At 41.6% G+C, this 20,955-nt stretch overlaps 1 protein-coding gene across 32 annotated transcripts in view; it reads left to right on the forward strand.

Moving 5' to 3' along the window:
* The window catches only part of MAGI1 (membrane associated guanylate kinase, WW and PDZ domain containing 1), a 465,951-nt gene extending 446,631 nt beyond the window's left edge, over window positions 1–19,320 (forward strand). For 18 of the 32 annotated variants that reach the window (XM_060271304.2, XM_060271308.2, XM_060271302.2 and 15 more), the window contains 6 exons: window positions 3,400–3,603; window positions 8,265–8,355; window positions 8,498–8,558; window positions 10,232–10,378; window positions 11,391–11,529; window positions 16,456–19,320. In XM_060271304.2, the coding sequence (XP_060127287.2) occupies window positions 3,400–3,603; window positions 8,265–8,355; window positions 8,498–8,558; window positions 10,232–10,378; window positions 11,391–11,529; window positions 16,456–17,216 (1,403 nt within the window). In that variant the 3' untranslated portion in view covers window positions 17,217–19,320. Of the gene's footprint in view, window positions 1–3,399; window positions 3,604–8,264; window positions 8,356–8,497; window positions 8,559–10,231; window positions 10,379–11,390; window positions 11,530–14,502; window positions 14,592–16,455 lie in introns of all 32 variants that reach the window. The other 14 variants (XM_088663303.1, XM_060271314.2, XM_060271324.2 and 11 more) reach the window with 5 other exon arrangements.
* Window positions 19,321–20,955: the final 1,635 nt, after the last annotated feature.

Genomic DNA, 20,955 nt, shown 5'->3' on the forward strand with positions numbered 1-20,955 from the left:
ATGTGACAAAGCCAGGAGTGGGTGATACTCATCAATGTAAATTATATAACGACCAATTATCATCAGTTATACTGCCTTCTGTTAGTGAGTAGGCTTTTCCTCATGTTGCCATTTTAACTCATCCTTCATTGTGATCTTTTTGATAAAGCACAGCATAAACATGTGTTTCAAAGTACTAATAAAAATGCAGTGCAAGCATATCTTTGGATGAATGAATATTATTTCCAGCCACTTGGAAAAAATTACGTAGGTGTGATAGATATGACCACATTCAGATTCAACTCCACCCACTTACTAAATGCTAGTCTATATCTGCCTTGTGCAACTTTTGAGAAGTACACACAAATGTGGAAAGGAAGTGTTGTGAAAGCTAAGCAGTGTCAAGACAGCAGATTTTGACTTTAAAGTTCTCCTCAAGAAGTCAGATCTGGAAATCTCAAACGGAACTGGTATTCTGAAATCAAATTCCAACGGAAATAGAAGCAGGTGCCAGAATTGATCTCCAAGCCAGAGATGAGACGCAAGAACAGTACAACATATTAGGTCTCGCTGAAAGTTGAGTGTTATCAAGATAGCCAGTGGCGTGGGCTGAATCAAAGCAAGGGAAAAAGCCAGAATCCTGCAGCCTATTAAGTCCAGTTCTGGACCCCATTAAAGTATATATCCATTAGATTAGTAGTCCATAAAATGATCACCCTTCTACTGAAGATAAAGTGCTGTTGGTTAAAAGAAAGAAAAAGAAAGAAACTAACAGAATGACCAAAAATATTGCTCAGCTCTCTGCTTCTTCCCCACCCCTCTACTTTTAAGTTATTATAGAACAATTATATCACAAAAATATTTGTGGGTGTTGTCCAAATGCAGTGCCAGCCTTGCATTGTGGAGTGAGTTGGACTTATGCATTGGACTCTTAATCGATGTAATGGCTTTGCCTACCGTTAAATCATTGCAAAATTTCTGAAGCCAATTCTGCGAGTCTGTTTTTTTGCAGTGTTGAGTTCTCAAAATATCACTGCGATTCAACGTGCATTGAATAGTGAAAAGTTGAAAGCTTATTCTTCTTCATCCTAACAATATAGTAAGAGGCATCAAATTTATTTCATTTCCTTGATTGGCTTGTATCCAAAACGTTTGGACAACTGGGCATGACTGCCGCCAGTGGAAATAAGTTGCTATATCTCCACTTGTGCTAACGCCAAAGTTTTGCTGGAATGTTGTATATATTCTCTCTGGTATAAGATACTAGAAGGCATATTTCTAAAATAGGTTTCTGTTAACTTTACACAGTATATCACATTTCAAGTACTTTTAACAAACCTCTTGTCACACATTGCTCCCATTTTAACCGCTTTCAGTCTACCGTTTGCTACAACTTTTGTTGTAGCATGTGCCAGTGAGTAGCATGGTGAGTAACATGGTGCCAGTGAGTAGCATATTGGAAATAGGAGGCAGTGGCCCAAATCACACTTCAGCCATAGCCTCATTGGGAAACCTTGAGCTTTTCACTGTTTCTCCACTTTCAGTTAAAATGGGGGTACAACAGAGAGAAGAGGGGTGGAAATACAACAACATGACCTAATAGTGTTGTGAGGATGAATGGAACAGTGGGAGAAATTGAGAAATTTTATTGTTTGTGGATTTCAGGAATATGCCTTGATTTAGGCTGAATAATCCCCAGTGGTTTTGTAAAAAGTTGATCACATGCTGCACAGTATTTCCTGACAGCTGATCCCTTCTGGTTAAGTTCTAGTAAAAGTTCTAGTAAAGCAGTAATGGCCAAACTTGGCCCTCCAGCCCTACAACTCCCATCATCCCTAGCTCACGGGACCAGTGGTCAGGGATGATGGGAATTGTAGTTCCAAAACAGGTGGAGGGCCAAGTTTGGCCATCACTGGAGTAAAGGAAACAAGCAGCCAGCACTCGACCCTTAAAGTGTTCATATTCTGCTGCAGCAAGGAAATAAGAACTCACCTGTTTGTTAGAATTCACAATATGTGTTAGGTGATGGAAGGAAATAAAATGCATTCATCCCAGATCACTTGCTCGTTTCCTCCTGCGCTCTCCAATACAGGGGTGGGGAACTTGTAAGCCTCTAGATCTGATTGGACTTCCAGCTCCCATCAACAACCAGTCCTTGTGGCCCGTTGACAGTGATGATGGAACTGGAACCCAGCAACACTTGGCATCATGCCACACTTCCCACGTCTAATTCTAAGCACAAACACCTGTAAATGTGTTCCATGGAAAGCAGTGGGACTGACCCTAAAACAAATAAATGCATTTAGATTTTGGGCTTGAAATTGAGAGCTGTTGTGGTCAGGTTTGGGGATTTCCCACCCACTTTTTACCAAGATCACAAAAGGGGAAGAGTTATCAAATGGTTTGGAGGCGAGTGGCTTTGGAAGGCCGTGGGTGGAATTCATCATAGCGCTAAGTCTCTCATTCCTTTGACGCAGATTTCTGCTTTTGCAACAAAGTGCTCCTCCCCTCTCCTTTGCCCTGCATGACCCTTAAATCTGTTTTAGGGGTCGTCGTCCCCCCAACCCTCTGGAGCAGATTTGGGGAGGGTGCAGTGTGCACGCAGGAGAGGGGGTGGGGAAATCCCATTGGGCAAGTGCTGATGGGAGGCTGTGGTTGAATGCCACTCCATATATTCCAGTCCTCCTGTCCCTTCTTGTAGTGGCTCTGCTCCTTGCCTCAGATAGTTGCCTTAGATAGGAGGGGGAAACAGCACCCAGTTCCCTCCTGCTTTTTTCCATGCTGTGTTCATTTTATAGTGCTGATTGCTATGAGTTGTTGTTTTTTTAATTAAAAAAAATCAAACAAAACTTCCTTATTCCTTGGTAGACATAGAATGATTGTCTTTCAAAATGGAGAAAGAACAAAACATTGGCAGAAGCTTTAGCAGGCTCTCACTGAGATGACGATGATAAGATATTACAAGCTTAGGAAAACAATAGAGAGTTGCATTTCCATACAGTGGCAAACCTTGAAGTTTGCAACTAAAATCCTCTGTGATTATATTTTGGGGACCACAGGTCATCCGAAGAAACTTTGCAATTCTCAACCATGTTAATGGGAGAGAATGTGTGTGTGTTTTGGGGGGGGGGCGGGTAGTGGGGATTCCTGAGCAAGTTGTAGGAAATGCAATTTTTTGAGGCTTACTTTGCACTTCCAGAGCCAATTGCCAATGTTTTGAACACTGGCAGCAAAGCTATCCTTTAATAACTTTTGCTTGATGCATTAATTAATTAACCCTTAACCTTCTCTTTCCCTTTTCAACCCTTTTTCTCCTTTCCCCCTTCACCACGTTCCCAACGTATGTAAACGATTTGTTTAAAAAAAAATTGCACACGCACACGAAATATATATATATATATCGCAATATCAATACAAAAGCGGGCAATGCATGTGTGGCCATGCCTCACAAAATAGGTCGGATTATTGAGGGGAGCCCAGCAGACCGCTGTGGGAAGCTGAAAGTGGGGGACCGGATACTGGCCGTTAATGGATGCTCCATCACCAACAAATCACATTCGGACATCGTCAACCTAATTAAAGAAGCGGGAAATATGGTTACTCTGCGCATTATCCCAGGGGATGGTAAAGTATATATTATCTTAATTTTTCTCTACCCACCCTCTCCACTTCCCATCATGGTTGGCCATTGCTTTTTGTGGGCTTTTTATGGGCTTTTGAGTTGCTTTGAGCTACACCGACTTAGGAGATTGTGCTCTGAGCAGTTCTAAAGCCCTGAGCATATTCTGAAAGAAACTTGTGTTGTACTGTTATTCCCCCCCCCCTTTCCTTCTATAGAAATGCTGCAATGGGCAGGTGGTGTTTTTTTGGGGGGGGGTAGACTTTGCTCCCACAATATTGTGTCTGTTTTTGTGTGGGAGCTGAGTAGGTATACGGAAATTTTCTAGTTAAATGGAAGGGCACTTTACAGTTCTAATTCCTAGCTGGGACACACTTTTCCCTCACACTCATTGTCCATTTCTTTCTCCCCCATTGGTGTAGAGCAGGGCTTCCCAAACTTTGGTCTCCAGCTACTTTTGGACTACAACTCCCATCATCCCTAGCTGGCAGGAACATTGGTCGGAGAATGATGGGAACTGTAGTCCAAAAACAGCTGGAGACCCAAGTTTGGGAAGCCCTGGTATAGAGGATCTACAAGACATCTAGGTGCTTTCACAGTGCCAGTGATGTGTGTTTTGGCACTAAGCGATCAGATGCAGTCCAAATAGCCACTCCAAAAGCATGCTCACCAGTGCTAGTTGCCTGTGCATGGTTGGAGATATGAACCACTGGGAATCTCCCTGCCATCTCAGCAAGGCCATTTAAGCATAAGAAATATTTTTGGATAATTATCAGAAATCAGGGGGCACTTGAAACTTGTGGAGCATGATTTAGAAGCATCTCCTAAAGAATAGCTCCAACCATTTGGATGTGTTAACTTGTGGTAATAACTCTGAGCATTTTGCCAAACCCACAGAAGCTGGTACGGCATTACATACCCTGGAAATCTCAACTTTACGTTTAAACAAAAACAAAAACAAAAAAAAACACCCCTTCTTAGTCCTCATGGTTGCTTGATATTTCAACTGTAGGCAAAAAGATACATATAGGGCAGGCATCCCCAAACTGCGGCCCTCCAGGTGTTTTGGCCTACAACTCCCCACGATCACTAGCTAACAAGACCAGTGGTTGGGGAAGATGGGAATTGTAGTCCAAAACATCTGGAGGGCCGAAGTTTGGGAATGCCTGATATAGGGAGTACATGGAGCAGGATCCAGCTCAGACACGAGAGAGGAAGCTTATATTTTTGATCCGGTGCAATTTGGTCCTTTGCAGTTTGGTGAACCTTCATTCATGACCACTGTTTCCTTTCCATCTACTTGCCTACTGACTACAATCCATATATTCAAGTCTCGCCATTTCTCCTCCTTACTTCTTTTATTCTTTGTCATGCCCAGTTAACTTGACTCTAAGAAGTAAATTCTGAATCAGTACTTGGATTGTTACAGGGGTTTGACATCTTTCTGCTGGAAGCACAACATTGTATTGACTACAGTCCATTAGGAATGTGGTTGGAATAAACTGTACTCTTTCTACAACATACTCAGAATCACCTGGAAAAGCACTAGATGTGATTATTGTGGTCCCTTACTACATTGAGAAGCCATGAATCACACACGCTCTTTCTGGAGAATCACTAATACCCCTTTCCCTTTTGTTTGCAGTCTTAAAATAGCATCACTAAATCTAATGTACATCCTGCATGTTTTGAATCTGCTTTTGTCTTACGGGATGACTGCGCATGCAACACGAGGATAGCTGGCTCTCATTCTTTGCCTTTCGCTATGTGTAATCCGGAAGTTTTATGTGTTGCAAAGGAAGGTTAGGAAGCAAAAGGGATAAGTGCCTGTTGAAAAGAAGCTTTGTTTCTTCTCTTTAGATCACTCTAAAAGCTTTTCCGTAGTCACAAGAGTGCTTGCTTTTTCGCTTCAGAAGATAGAACCAGATTGAGGATTTGTAGTCTTACCGACAGAGCACAGGACAGAAAGTTACATTGTCATGAGTTAGTAGGATAGTATATTTATTCAGCAAGTTGCTTCATCATATCTCAAGATACTGTTTAGTTAGATGTGTTCTTATTTTGGAGTGTGCTCACATATTCCAGATTCTCAGAGGCCCACAAAAGTTAACGTATGCCATTTATTTCAGAATAGGTGCTACAGAGAAAAGTACCATAATTTGGGTGTCCCTTGATCTCAACAGGATAGTGTTGGTGGGAAGTAGAATCTGTCTGGTTATCTTTCTCCAACTCTGCTTTTTGAGCTGCAGAGTGATTAAACTGACTTCTACTTTTGTTGTAAACTGCCCGTGGAATTCGAAGGAAGGAAGGAAGGAAGGAAGGAAGGAAGGAAGGAAGGAAGGAAGGAAGGAAGGAAGGAAGGAAGGAATCTGTTATATTACTTCTTTTAAGTAAAGAGTTATAAGCTCTAAGAAACATATTTAGACCCTTGAGTACAATTATCCCTGTCATGGATTCCAAGAAAAGACAGATAACATGGAGGTACTTGAAAGTAGCTCTGTGCCATATATTCTTAAATGTATGGTGTCATATTTGGGGGGTGAAGCCAAGGGCCTTTTAGAGTTCTTCCATGTTTTCTCTGAAATGATTTTGTTACTATTAGCTTTGTCTATGTGATGGGGGTCATCCCTGTTTTCAAAAGCCCCCATGAACAATTGCTGAAAGGGCAGCATTTTCACAGACTTGAAATCTCGGATTGCTTCTAAGATTTGAACTTTATAAATTTGATAGGTGGGGTATAAACATTTCAAATAAACTATATCTCCATAAACGTTGGACTTATTTACTATGCTTCATTTATGCACCCAAAGAGCCGAAAAAAGAATTGTTGCAAAAACATTCCATCACTAACATATAAAAAATACCTGCGAGTTTACTAAGGGCTGGTTGAGTCAATCATATAATTCACTTGATTTCTTTAGCTGATGACTGGCAGCTAGTGAATAGACTCATTAAAAAGCAGTGTGCTTGAGGTGCCATAAGATTCTGCATTTCTGATTTTCTCATCTATTCATGCATGCCAGTGATGTTGCAGTCATGAAGTGAAGAACGATCCTGGCATTTCAGATCATGTACTCCGCAACAAGCTGCTTGAAGTAGTCTGCCGGCCTCCGTAAAAATTGGCTGAACCTCTCCTCTCTCTTGCATGCTACCATTGTGATGAGATCTTAGTTCTCCTTCCTGGTGTCTTAGTGCTCCTTCCTGTTTCTCAAGTTCTCCTCCTAGCTCAGCGCTGTTCTAGGAAAGAAAATCCTTCCCCCAAAGACCAGCAGAAGAACAGACATGCATGTCTCTATGCGTGTTTTTCTGCGTGGCTGTATGAGCACTCACACGTGCAAAGACATTGGCCATGCCCTTGAAGGGTTGGCCAACAGCACCCCTGCTTTAGAACTGAAGAACAAAACACATTTTCTCATTTTTTACTATCATTGTTAATGGCATCCCTTGCCTTTACTTAACTTGCCTTTACTTTACTTAATCAGTTTGGCTACAGTCACCTGTGTGATTTTATCAAAGACATCATAATAATACATCACACAAGATGATGTCAAGGACAAAATCACATAGGTCACCAAAGCCAATTGGATTAAGTGACTGTGGACTATTATTTTTTATAGTTTATTTATTTGAATACACACTTCCCTAAAATATACCATAAGGGAGCAAGGACAGGGAGGGCAAAGAAAAAAAAAGAAGTATCTGAAGAAGTGTGCATGCACATGAAAGCTCATACCAATGACAAACTTAGTTGGTCTCTAGGGTGCTACTGGAAGGATTTTTTTTATATTTTGTTTCAAAAAAAGAGAGAAGAAGGGCAGTGATGCTGAGAAAAGGCTGCCAAACAGTACCGAAACAGTGTGAATGTTCAGCAAAGTATTTTTTCAACAACTTGGCTGTGTGCATGTGAATGCTGCTTTTGAAAGTGAATGTTGAAATTAGGGAGTGTTTGTCTCGACCCTTCATAGAATCAGCTTTTTTTGTTTTTGAAAAACAGCTCTTGAATATTATTGAAGTGTAACAAATCCCTTTTACCAGCTGTATCATCAAGTCAAAAGAAAGCTAAACATGCTGATATTGCTCAGTGTTTCTGTTTAAATCGGGAGTCAAATGGTGAGAGTGAGTCAAAAAGTGACAAAGAAATGTCTTTGGATATTCCAGAATGACAGCCTCCCCACACTACCCTTGTGCTTGCAACCATGAGGTCTAAAACGTCTTGTGAGACAAATTGAATATTAAAGATATCGGGATCACAAAGCATAAAGATCACAAGATCACAAAGCATAAAAAGCCCTAAACAACAAGGATAAAACCCCAGACATACAACTAAAATTGAAGTTGTATGCAATTATGTGTTCACTGCCATGATGGAAGAAGGGGAAATTCCACTATTATTTCCATACATACACTAGTCCCCTCCCACCATACTAAAATATTAAGGCTTCGTAGGCAGTGTGGTGTTAAATAAATACTCAGTGGCCAACCACTTATATAATTCACTGTCTGTCATTGGGTTATGTGAGCTGGTACAAATCTTTGTTGGGCAGCGTGTTGTTTAAAAATGTATCTGATAAACTTTGAATGGGTTACTTTGGCCAAGGGAAAGCTGTGTGTGAATCGTTACCACGAGAATAGCCTGCCTTACAAAGGGCATTGTTTTATTTTGCAGAATCCTCCAATGCAACCTTACTGACCAATGCAGAAAAAATTGCTACAATTACAACCACACATACTCCTCAACAAATGCCGCAGGAGACCAGGTCAGCCTAATGTTAATTTCTGAAAGTGTGTTGATCTTCTCTTTCCCCTTTTACTTCCCGTGCATCTTCCTAACCATAACACTGACACTGTTCTCTCTCCCTCTCTGCTCCCCACCTCCGCATTCCTTATCCATTTGAACAGGAACAACACAAAACCAAAGCAAGAGTCCCAGTTCGATTTCAAACCACCCACAGCCTCACAGGTAAGGTGCCCTTACCCAACTTGCTTCATTCATGCTGTCCAGCATTTTAGCTGATTGGTTGCCCCTTGCATGCCTGCAGGAAATCTGTATTGTGGAGGCCCTACCCCAGGACTGGGGAACCAGTGGCCCTCTAGAAGTTGTTCGACTCCAGCTCCCGTCACAGCTGGAGGGTCAGTGAGAGTTGTACAGCAGCAACACTGCTTCCTCATCTCTGCCCTACGTCCTTCCTCCGTCTAGCTTGTCTGAAAAATATACCAATTAATGTACTCAAGTACACTAATGGTGTACGTGTTTGTAGCAGACAAAGCGAGGAGGGTGGTGAATCTGGTGTGTTTGCAAGATTGCTTCAGTTTCACCATGGTGATAAGTTGTGTTCCAAGCCCTACATTTAGAAGGTAAAAACTCAGCGTTGTAAAAGATCCCTAAAAGTAGCTCCCTGGTCATCCCTTCCATAGGTGGTTTTGTGCCTGTTTCATTGACTGCTATGGCCTCACACATCTGTTACCTCTTCTGCTGACAATTGCCATAGAAAGTGCTGCAATTCTTCCCTGTTGAGTGCTAGTTTACGATATGGAAAGGATAAAGGCGGAAGACATTTTTGTATCTTTGTTGGCTATGTATTCCTCGATATATAAAACAATAATAATTAGAAAACAGGATATATGATGTACCAGCAGTATGCCTAAGGATCACATAGGAGACTTCCTAGCAATTAACTCTAAGTACAGTGGTACCTTGGTTTACGAACTTAATCCATTCCGGAAGTCCGTTCTTAAACCAAAGCGTTCTTAAACCAAGGCGTGCTTTCCCATAGCAGCGGGGGACTCAATTTACAAATGGAACACGCTCAACATGTTCTGTTTCCAAGGCAAAGTTCACAAACCAAAACACCTACTTCCGGGTTTGCAGCGTTCTTAATCCAAGTTGTTCATAAACTAAGCTCTAATCTGAAGAAGTGTGCATGCACACGAAAGCTCATATCAATAACAAACTTAGTTGGTCTCTAAGGTGCTACTGAAGGGATTTTTTTATTTTATAAACAAAGCTGTTCTTAAGCCAAGGTGCCACTGTAATGACTATGTAAAGGTAAAGGGTAAAGGTCCATTAGGTCCAGTTGTGACCGACTCTGGGGTTGCGGCGCTCATCTCGCGTTATTGGCCAAGTGACCCGGCGTACAGCTTCCAGGTCATGTGGCCAACATGACAAAGCCACTTCTGGCGAACCAGAGCAGCGCACAGAAACACCGTTTACCTTCCCGCTGTAGCGGTACCTATTTATCTACTTGCACTTTGAGGTACTTTCGAACTGCTAAGTTGGCAGGAGCTGGGACCAAGCAATGGGAGCTCACCCCATCGCAGGGATTCGAACCACCGACCTTCTGATTGGCAAACCCTAGGCTCTGTGGTTTAACCCACAGCGCCACCCACGTCCCATAATAATGACTATTTAGTTAACTTCAATTCTGTATACAGAATGAAATTTTAAAAGAAAGGTCACTGTAGTTTGCTCTTAATTTGGGGTCCTAAATTGTGTTGTTAAGAGCAGATAGATTTCTTCTGGGGGGGAAAAAAAGCCTGATTTGATGCACTTTTCGTATTAACTTTAAAATAATGATAATTATTGTAATCTCTTTCAAATTGGATGCAAACTGCTTCTTATTACTTCCCTTCTAGCCGGACCAGGATTTTTACACAGTTGAGCTTGAAAGAGGAGCCAAAGGGTTTGGCTTTAGCCTACGAGGGGGCCGAGAATATAACATGGATCTCTATGTGCTGCGGTTAGCGGAGGACGGTCCTGCTGAGAGATGCGGGAAAATGAGGGTATGTATGTAAAAAGAAAACATTTCCCATGAGCTCTCCTTTTCACTAGATCTAAGAAAAGTCTGTTGAGAACCAGAATCTCTGCCCCCAGCTCCCTGCTTTTTCTCTTGCTCTGCTTGGGGGAGGCGTGGGCATGGGGAAAGAGGATGGTCTCTAGGTACAGTGATCTTTACGGCCCTGAGATAAGCTTCATGTGTTGCCCGTTATAGAATGGACAGTGCAGGAATGCTGTGTCATACAATTCTCTGCAAAACTATCATATGTTTGAGCAGTACTAGTAAGTACAGTGAAAGCAGTGCTTTTGGTTTCTGTCCCCTCAACCTTCTGGGGCAGATTTGGGGAGGGTGCAGGGCGCACATGGGAGGAAAAGAGGGAAATAGTTAGGTTGTGCAAGCAGTTGTATTCAGTTGTGCTAAGGAAATAAACAATTATCTGACCTTTAGAAGACAGCCCTGTATAGGGAAGTTTTTAATGTTTGATGTTTTACTGCAGGCATGTCCAACAGGTAGATCGTGATCTACTGGTAGATCACTGGATATCTGTGGTAGATCACTGGCTCTCCCCAAAGCAGCTCAGCAGCTTTGGCTCCCCTAAAAAAGCTCTACATCTTTGCCCTGAAGCCCCCAAAACAGGGCTTTCCTTCCTAAAAAAACACTCAACTTTAACCCGAACCCGCCAGAACATGGAAGGCTTTCCTTCCTAAAAAAAAGCTCAACAACCTCAACCTGAACCCCCCAAAAGGGGGTAGATCACTGCCAGTTTTTAACTCTGTGAGTAGATCACAGTCTCTTGGAAGTTGGCCACCCCTGTTTTACTGTGTTGGGTGTTTTGATTTGTTGGAAACTGCCCAGAGTGGCTGGGGCAACCCAGTCAGATGGGTGACATATAAATAAATCAAAATCATCATCATCATTATAAATAATTGTGCTAACAGAACAAGGGCATTGGACATTGCCCAAATTCATGTTCTTCCAACATTTTTCTTTAATCATGGATTATTTTGTTATGGCAGATCGGTGATGAAATCCTGGAGATCAATGGAGAAACCACAAAAAACATGAAGCACGCCCGAGCCATAGAACTAATTAAAAATGGTGGCCGCAAAGTTCGCCTGTTTCTCAAACGTGGAGATGGCTCTGTACCAGAATATGGTGGGTCAAACTATGAAAACATTCCTTTTCTTCCTCCTGGCATCACACCATGAATGATATGTCTCAAGATCTGAAGCGGGGATTCTTTTCTGTCCCCCATCCCTCTCTCTTTCTCTTTTTTTCCACCAGTGTCTTACCAACCTTGGCAACAAGTGGCTTAATTGCCTCACTTGTGCTGAATTTTCTCTACACATTTTCATCCTTTGCTTGCTACTATGGACTTTTGTGGGGGCACAGTGTACAGGCAAGATCATCTTCACAGCAGTATTTTTTTGGTGATCAGAGAGGGGGTAAAAAAAACCCAGAGAGACAAAAACAAAAAACCCTACTATCCTGTCCGACCAAACAAGGAATGTTTATTGAACTGTGCCAAACTCTTTCTCAGCGGATGAATTGTTTCTCTCGTCTTCTGATCAATGCAGAAATGGGAATCCTGTATTATACTTCTGAAGCTGTAGCCTTTGTTTGGCTTTTGTCCTTGGCTGTTGTCTGTAACCGTAGGCATGAATTCCAAGATGGTGTCTGGGCTCTTACTGTCCCCTTATATTTATGTAAATATTTATAAATTTATTTTCTAAAAGTATGCAATACAATATATATATAAATAAATATAAATATAAATATGCACACACACTTGGACCCCGCTCCTGCCACCTCCCTTAATGTTTGTTCGTTCACAACTGTGTAAGCTATGAACAAATTCAATTTGCCATTCTCAGTGTTTTGTCATGTCCGGTGAGATCACATAAAATTTTCTTGCCAAGGGTTTAAAAACAAATAAAATAAGGTCAATGTTAAATGACCCTCTTTTCCCACCACTGTATTTGAGTTCCCTAGGTAGAGGTTTGGGGTGGCTTAATATTGTATATAATGTTACGCTGTCTTATTTATTTGAGATAATTATTTGAAGGTGTGCCCTGGATTGTGGGGGTTTTCCCAGCTATATAACAGGTTTCCAGCCAGTTATGAGTTATAAGCACATCAATGAACAGAGATGTCCTTTATGCTTCCCCATATTTGGGATAATAATATATCAATAAATTATATTCCTTCTATCCCAGTGTGGGAAATTACAATGGTCCCAACCAGTCTCCCTTTATTGTCCTTCTTTTTTTTTTCTCTCCACAAACTGAATGGAGGAGGGGTTGGTTGGTTAGCACAAGGCCACATGTGGATGGGAGTGTTCCACAGTTTAAGGGTCACAAGCTGGACTTTTTAGAGTAAATTCACACCAAGTTGAACTGATCTTGTGAATGGTTGAGCGTGTGTCCAGATGTCAATCCAGCGTGTCCTGAAAAGTTGAACTTGAGGTGTGAGGAGTTACAATCTAGGCCAGCCCTCCTCAGCCTTGTGCCGTCCCAGACATAGACTAGAACTTCCTTCAGCCCTGACGGTTGGTCTGGCTGATGGGCTGTGGCTGGAGGAGACATGGAGGGCACCAGGAAGGCTGATGTAGGCCCGTAGATCTAGGCCCAAACTGTTTATAAGGCCAGGTCTGGAAACACAATCGCCTCAAAAAGTCAAGCTAACATGTTGACATTAACATGGTTTAAAAAAACAACTGCTTGTGAGAGTCTTCCCTAAAGGCAACACATAAATGAGTTTTTCCCACTGTTCTGTCAGATGCAGCCAAGCACTGCTTTGGCGTGAAGTAGCAATGCCGCGAGTGCAGGGATGGGATTTTTTTTCCTTACACACAGAGAGAGAATGTCAGAGGAAGCTGTAAGGCTGCTTGCGGACACATTGGAGTGCTTTCCCCCAAGCTGGGCTGGTGTTGTTATCTCCACTAAACACCCACACTCCAATTGCTAATTATTTGTTTTAAAAAAGGAACAGGGCAAATGTATCAAACATAGGCCCATCGTCTTATTTTTATTTATGACACTCTCAAGACCGTGCACTCAATTGCCCGCAAAATTACACTGGGCCCGAATAGCCTGGCCGATTCCACTCTATAAATTTAAATCCATTTGTAGTACTTAATGAATCGAAGCTCTTTTGTGTTTGCAATTCTCTTATACAAACCACTCTGTTAGCCATCTTTCAGCAGGACTAAAGTTGTGTAATGTTCTTTCTTACTCTGTCTTTTCCTATGCTTTTTTGGCTGTAAAGTATTGTATCATATGTTAAGCATCGTAAATATATCCTGGGTTGTTTTTACTTGGGGGGGGGGGGGAATTGCTTCACATCTTCAAGAACGTCTGTTGCACCGAGAATGAAAAATCCCAACACCAGGGCATGGGGTGGCTTCTTTTATTTTCTTTGTCTTTTGGATGCACGTAACAAATGTTAATCACGTAACCAATTCCATTTCTGAGCAAGGGGCTTCTCTGCTGCTGCCGCTGCCGCCGCTGCCGTTGTGTGCTTGTAACATTCGAGGGGCTTAAGGCTTCTACAGTTTGCTGCAGTCACTAACAAATTGCTTCGAAAAAATAATATGTTAGGTTCCGATATTTTTCTGACTTGATTGGAACGTGCTTCTCTAACGAGGCTGTATATTTTTGTAATGAGTTTTGTACTTATTTTTAACGTTGTGATCTTTCGTGGGCTTCTTTTTGTCATTGAATGTTAACTGGTTTCCCTCTAACACTCTGTCTCACTTTCCAATTATGTCTCTTTCTCCTCCGTCTTTCTCTCTTCTTCCTCTTCCTCTTCTTCTTCTTCTTCTTCTTCTTCTCTCTCTCTCTCTCTCTCTCTCTCTCTCTCTCTCTCAGAATGGATGCTTTAGTTGTCTGGGTTACCTAATCACCTTTTTTAAATGTTTAATTATAATATGTCGCTTTAACAACTGCTATCTCTGCAGCCTTATATCTGGGTGATCCGGACTTGGAAAAAAATAAACTTTTCTTTATTCTAAGATAAAAACAAATGAAGATTTTTTTTCTTTCCTCTTTATTATAGGGTATCTAAACATTCTACTTTTCTCTTTCTCTTTCTCCTACTTTTCTTGGTGCCGGGCTCTTCCTTCCCCAGCGATGATACCTCCTAATATCGCTGCATGTATGAGAAATGACAAGCTCGGGGAGTCTTGCTTCTACCTTATGGGCCATAATCAAACTACGGTTTGTAGCTAAAATCAATACTAGGTGTTTCTGTGCTGTGGCCTAATTCTCTCACATTGCTTTCCGCTTTGCTATACTTCTGTATATACGGCAATTCATTCTGAGCAACCTGCTGTTCCTTGAATTACTGTAAGTACACTGAGCAACATGGTCTCCTACAATGGACCACAAGATACCAAACTAAGTTGTCATCAATAGAAGAGAAGAATGTGGTTCTCCATTTTTATTTTTATTTTGAAAGCCAGCTGATAAGATGAAACTTGAACATGGTTTCCACCTAGAAATCATCAAAATAATGGCCTGCACAAAACCAAAACTAAGCTGGTTGATCAAGAAAAGAGCTCACATCTCAGAAGTTTATTTAATATTCAGGAGGAGAGAAAGAAGAGTCTTGGACTCTAAAGCATTTGGTCATTTTAGTTTTCCTAAAACACCTGTTGGGCACATGTTGAGTATCTTGATATAAAATCCTTAAAATTGTCTTATAGAAGACACCTCTCAAAGCAACCTAGCTGCAATAGTTTGTCATTTTTATAATAAACAGTTCCCAACCATCCATTGCAAATGATGTATCAAATTTTAAAATTCACTCTAGCACCAATTCTTTGCTTTTCATCTTGCTATTACAATTTCATTGAGCTTACATCATGTACGTTTGTCGCAAAGGAGATTTTAATATTCCTAAGAACTCCATTCTGCACATCTAAACAGCTTTCCATTGCTTTAATAAGATGAGATCCTGTCCTTCTTCATTCCCCATCCACCTTGCCGCCTCTCATTGTGTGTGTTTAAGTTGAGTCATTGTGGCAAAACCAAAATTGTTCCCACCACCCTTCCATGATATATTGAAACTAACTGGAGTTAATCTGTATGCCTACTGTTTCCAAGAATAGGAACGCAAGTCATAGTATAAACGCTATGCCATTGAAATCTCTATCTCCAAGGCACATCACTCAACAAGATGTTTGTACACTTAAAAGAAAACCATATGAATAAAACACCAGCTTTCCAAGAAGAACATTTCCTCCCTGCCTCCCAATTTTTCCTTTTAAAAACACACACACTCCTTTTCTTTGACAGACATTTAACACAGGGAGGTGGCAAAAATGAAAGGGAAAGGATATGGAGATATTAATTGGATATAAGATTATTAATTCTAAAGGAATTTGGGTGGGGAAGGGCCATAACTCAGTTGTGAGACGCATCCTTGGCATGTAAAACCTTGCAGAAAACCCAGCATCTCCAAGTAGAGAAGGAAATACAGTGGTACCTCTGGTTACGAACTTAATTCGTTCCAGGGGTCCGTTCTTAACCTGAAACCGTTCTTAACCTGAGGTACCACTTTAGCTAATGGGGCCTCCCGCTGCTGCCGTGCTGCTGGCGCGCGATTTCTGTTATCATCCTGAGGTAATGTTCTTAACCCGAGGTACTATTTCTAGGTTAGCGGAGTCTATAACCTAAGGTGTTTGTAACCCAAGGTACCACTGTATAGGGCAAACAAAGACTTCTGTCTGAAACTTGGGTAGGTAATACTGAGATAGATGGACCAATGGTCTGACTTGACATAATACGTAAACATATTCTCATTTGAACCTGAGAATGTTTAAAATTCCCCCACTCCTGATGTAGAGGAGACCAGAATCTGGCCTAAGATGGCCGCAGCCAGGACAAATGGCAGTGCTAATCTCCAGCCCTCAGCCTTTGTGGTTACTCTGAAATTAACGAACGCTTCAGTTAGTCTCCTACTGACTGCTTAACAGTTGTTTGTTTTTGTCACTAATGAAGCCTGAGGAATGAATGACTGGTGTCAGACTCTTTAAGACGAAGGTGCCGGTACCAAACATGTTTGTTGTCTTTTTTCCAGACCCCAGCAGTGACAGGAACGGTCCAGCCACAGGTTCACAAAATGTATCGGAAGTGAAAAACATGCCACCTGACAGACGACAACACTCATCATTGGAGCCCAGTTATCCACCAGATCTTCACAAATCATCACAACATGGAGACAAGCGGATATATGTTAAGGACCCAAAAGGCAGCAGAGAGTTTGGCAGACAATCTAATGAGCACCACACATGGAACGGAACTTCTAAAAACAGCAATAGCATAGCAGGCAGGAAAAAAGACAGGTCCCCGGAAGGCAGGAGAGACCGGCAACCAGAGAGGATGGTGGTGATCAATGGACAAAAACGGAAATCTCCCGAGAAGAGGAGGGAAGGGACCAGGAGTGCTGACAACACTTTGGAGAGAAGGGAAAGACATGAGAAGAGGAGAGACTTTTCTCCAGAGAGACGAAGGGAGAGGTCACCAGCCCGCAGGAGGGATGGCTCACCAAGCAGGAGGAGGCGGTCGCTCGAAAGGCTTATGGATCAACGAAGGTCACCTGACAGGAAGAGGGAGAGCTCCCCCCCTGAAAGGAGGGCGAAGTCAACTGACAGGAGAAGGGAGAGGACCCCAGAACGGAGGAGAGAGAGGTCTCCTGACAAAAGGAATAGAGATGATAGACTGGGTTTCAGGGAGAAGGAAGAGCGTGCTCTGAAATACGACACTAATAAAAATAACAGGCACCCCCCTGAACAAAGACGGCGACCCTATAAGGAATGCAGTACTGACCTCAGTATCTAGTGAGTTTTGCAAGCTCAAGATACAACTGCGGCCTTTCCAGCATTCAGAGTTCCCAAGAGTGCGGAGGTAGCAAGCTGGGAATCGATTTTAGTTCCCCACATCCAATGCCTTCAACAGCAACAGTGCAAATGAAATCTAAATCATGAGAGTTTGTGCAAGTCTTGTGGCTGGTTTATGGCAGCATTAAAGTATTTTCCAATGTATTCATTAAAAAAAAAATATGTCGCCAAATGTTCGTCTTGAAGGATTATAAAGTTGTGTTCTTCCATAATCAGTAACCATAACGAGCATAAAACCTTTCATTGATAACTTTTTGTTTCATTGTTGTCCCTGTCCTAGTTATTTGGAGGGCGAGCCAACAACGGTTAAGGGTTTTATGACCAACCCCACTCATTGCGATTCACTGCAGTGACATTATGTAGGATTTCCTAAAAGATGGGTTGGAGGAAGAGTGTTCTTATGAAGAGTAGGTTTATAATTAATAACCGAGAACTACTGTGGTAGGAGGGTGTTCCCCCCCCCTTTACATATAAAGAACGTATTGCTAAAATTAAGAACTATTTGAAGAGACTACTATTAGGATGAAGGATATTTATACAAATCCACACAGCACAAGATGTTAAAAGGAATTTATAGTGTGTTCCATGAACAATATGTACTTTTGGGTCTCCTTTAAAAGGAAGCAAGGTGGCCAAGGACTGGGAGCCATCGTGTCACACATGGGATCAACCATCTTTTTCTTTTCCTTTTCCCCATCTGGACACTGAATATTTCACAAAGGCAGCACCACTGTGAGTCTTCTTTGACTGGGCTGATGAAACTGGAGTCTGGACGATATCATTTGTCTACTCTGAAGGGAAGTTTATATTTGTTTTGGTTCCTGAGTCAAGATGCATTTTGAGGAACAACGCTCCTTTCACAGACTGGGTTTTAATGCCTTCAGTTCAGGCTATATGTTTTTATTACTATTATTGCCAAATGGAGCTGCCTCTCTATTATTCTGTTTTTTGTTTTGTTGTGTTTTTCCGATTTGCTGGTCCACACTTACTTGAGACAAAAGAAGTGCATTTGTAAAGGAAATGCGATGTGTCAAGGACTGTTTGGCTTTGGGGTTTCAACACCAAGTATATGCTGTACTTCTGGACTGTAAAGAATGGGGAGAAACCAATACAAGGTTCTTCTTTTTTTAATGGCAAGTTTGTGTGGTAAGTCTGCTGTAGTACTGATATGAGATATTAATGGATTACTGCCTAGCTGAGCCAAAATGTTTGCCATTACCATTGGACCACTAAAGGTTTAAAGACTGCTGCTTTTTTTTTACAGTGCATTGATGTGTACACATGTATACTGTTCCACCATCTTTTACACACACACACACACACACACACACACGAGTAAGGATTACAAGTCTATCACTGTTGTTGCCATGGTACTGTAAAGAAAAAGGAAAAAAGAGATGGCCAATCATTGTGTGTACAGAGTTTAAATTGTAATTAATAGAGCCTGTTGAAAACAAAACAAAAAAAACTGTTGCCTTTTTTCTTATATAAAAGAGACTTTATGACAAAATTTAGCTGTGGGGAATGTGCTAAGTGTTTATATTTCTGGAAAAAATGGAACAAATTGATTCATGAGGATATATTTTAATGTAAACTGAATCAGGTATGTAAAGCTGTTTTAAACAGGAGACTGTATAAGTAACTGAAGCTTTTGTTGGTTTGAATATCATATCTTTCCTCATGGTTGGGGGTGGGGTGGGGGCTGCCTGTTTGACCCTTAGGCACTTGTGTGCGGTCTGTGTTCTTCGGTCCTCATTTCTTGCAGTGTGCTATAGTCATAATGCTCTCTTCTGTGTCGATGAAAAGCAGTACGTGGGCCAATCTTTTTGGAAAACACTATGCATATATAAATACTACATTGTTCATAGCTTTATTTGACTTAATCGGGTTTATACATGACATTAGTTATACGTAGATGTGGACTTTACCCAGTATAAAATTCTTTCCTTGGGATAAAACACAATGTATATGATGTAGCTACTAAGAAGGAAAGAGTCTGTGAATGCTATTTTTATTATCAAATAAAGATTTCCATACAAAGTAAACATACGGCTGTAGTGGTAAGATGAAGAAAGTCTGCGGTACGACTCGCCTAGGTTTGCCCTGCTCTCCTTATATAGTACTTGACAAAAGAAGGATGCAAGATTCCCTTAGTAGGTAAAGGTAAAGGGACCCCTGACCATTAGGTCCAGTCATGACCGAATCTGGGGTTGCGGCACTCATCTTGTGTTTTTGGCCAAGGGAGCCGGCGTACAGCTTCCAGGTCATGTGGCCAGCACGACTAAGCCGCTTCTGGCGAACCAGAGCAGCACACGGAAACACCGTTTACCTTCCCGCTGTAGCGATACCTATTTATCTACTTGCACTTTGACATGCTTTTGAACTGCTAGGTTGGCAGGAGCTGGGACCAAACAACGGTTGGCTGAACCAGTGGAAGACCAGCAGAGTGTGCAGTTGTGTTCCCAAATCACATCAAACAATAGCTTTAATAGCCATTGGAGAAAAATAAGGGCCATAGGTTAACAGCAAGAGTTTCCAGGGTCCTTCCTGGCTCCAGGGCTGTCTGACAACTTGGAGAACTGCTGCCAGAAGTCAATTCTGAGCTAAATGGACCAATGGCCTTGCTCAGTGAAAGGCAGCTTTCTAGGTTTCCTCTTGTATGCATTATCCTTTCTTGGGTTTATGTTTCAGTGACTTTCTGACTAAGGTCCCTTATCAGCAGGGCAACGTCTCAGTTGATCTTGGATCCATCCAGTATATGATGGAGTTCTATTGCTGGAGCGAAGGCGTCTAAGCAGTGCAACCTGCCTGGCGAAGGACCACATCTAAGACCCTTTGGAGAAAAAGCATGGCATGAGTGAAATAATGAATTCGACCACGTATTTAAATATATTGGGTTGGCTGTAGGGGCCAAAGCAGTAATTGTGTGACAGTTTTCTTACTATTATATGAGCTAAACTAATAAAAATGTCAAAGACTCATTCAATTGCTGATGGATATTAAGAGTGGGTCCAAGTGATTATTCCTTTTCTTTCACATGGAGGAAGATAAATGAAGGCCTGATGGACACATATACCCTGTAAGACTGAATCTAGTCATCCACTTCTCCCATAGAGGTAGCTTCTTTTTCCACACAGCTCTAATTTTATAACATTCAAAATTTAAAAGTGGTTTTCATCCAATATGTCAGAGCTGCTGTTAGTGGGGGTCAATAAAATAAAGTTGAAATACTCGGTATGTCAAGGTAATTATTCTGTGTGTGAGTGCATTAAAAATATTACAGGCTGACAGCATTGCTTGATGCTATTTTTTCAGTCCTCAGGTTTTGCACAACTGGGGGCACAATTTGCTAGGAATATATTCTGAACAGCCTTGATGAAATATGTTAAGAGTGCTATAGGCCTGGGAAATATGTTCTTTTCTACATCTTTCAATTCACCTCAGAAGAATGTTGTGCAGGCCTCAGTCAGGGACTTTACTCACACCCAAACTTTTTAAGTGAACGTGTGACTCAAGATCCCTATAAACTTATATTTGTTGCCCAACATTAAGATGCTGAAATCATGACATTTCCAATAAAGAATGATTCTTCACAACATGTGAGACTAATTAAAAGAAGGGAGGCTAAGTGCTTTGCATTAAGAAGGCCCCAGGTTCAATCCCTGGCATCTTCAGTTAGA

The sequence above is a fragment of the Zootoca vivipara genome, chromosome 2 (genome assembly GCF_965207765.1).
Source record: "Zootoca vivipara chromosome 2, rZooViv2.hap1.1, whole genome shotgun sequence".
NCBI lineage: Eukaryota > Metazoa > Chordata > Lepidosauria > Squamata > Lacertidae > Zootoca > Zootoca vivipara.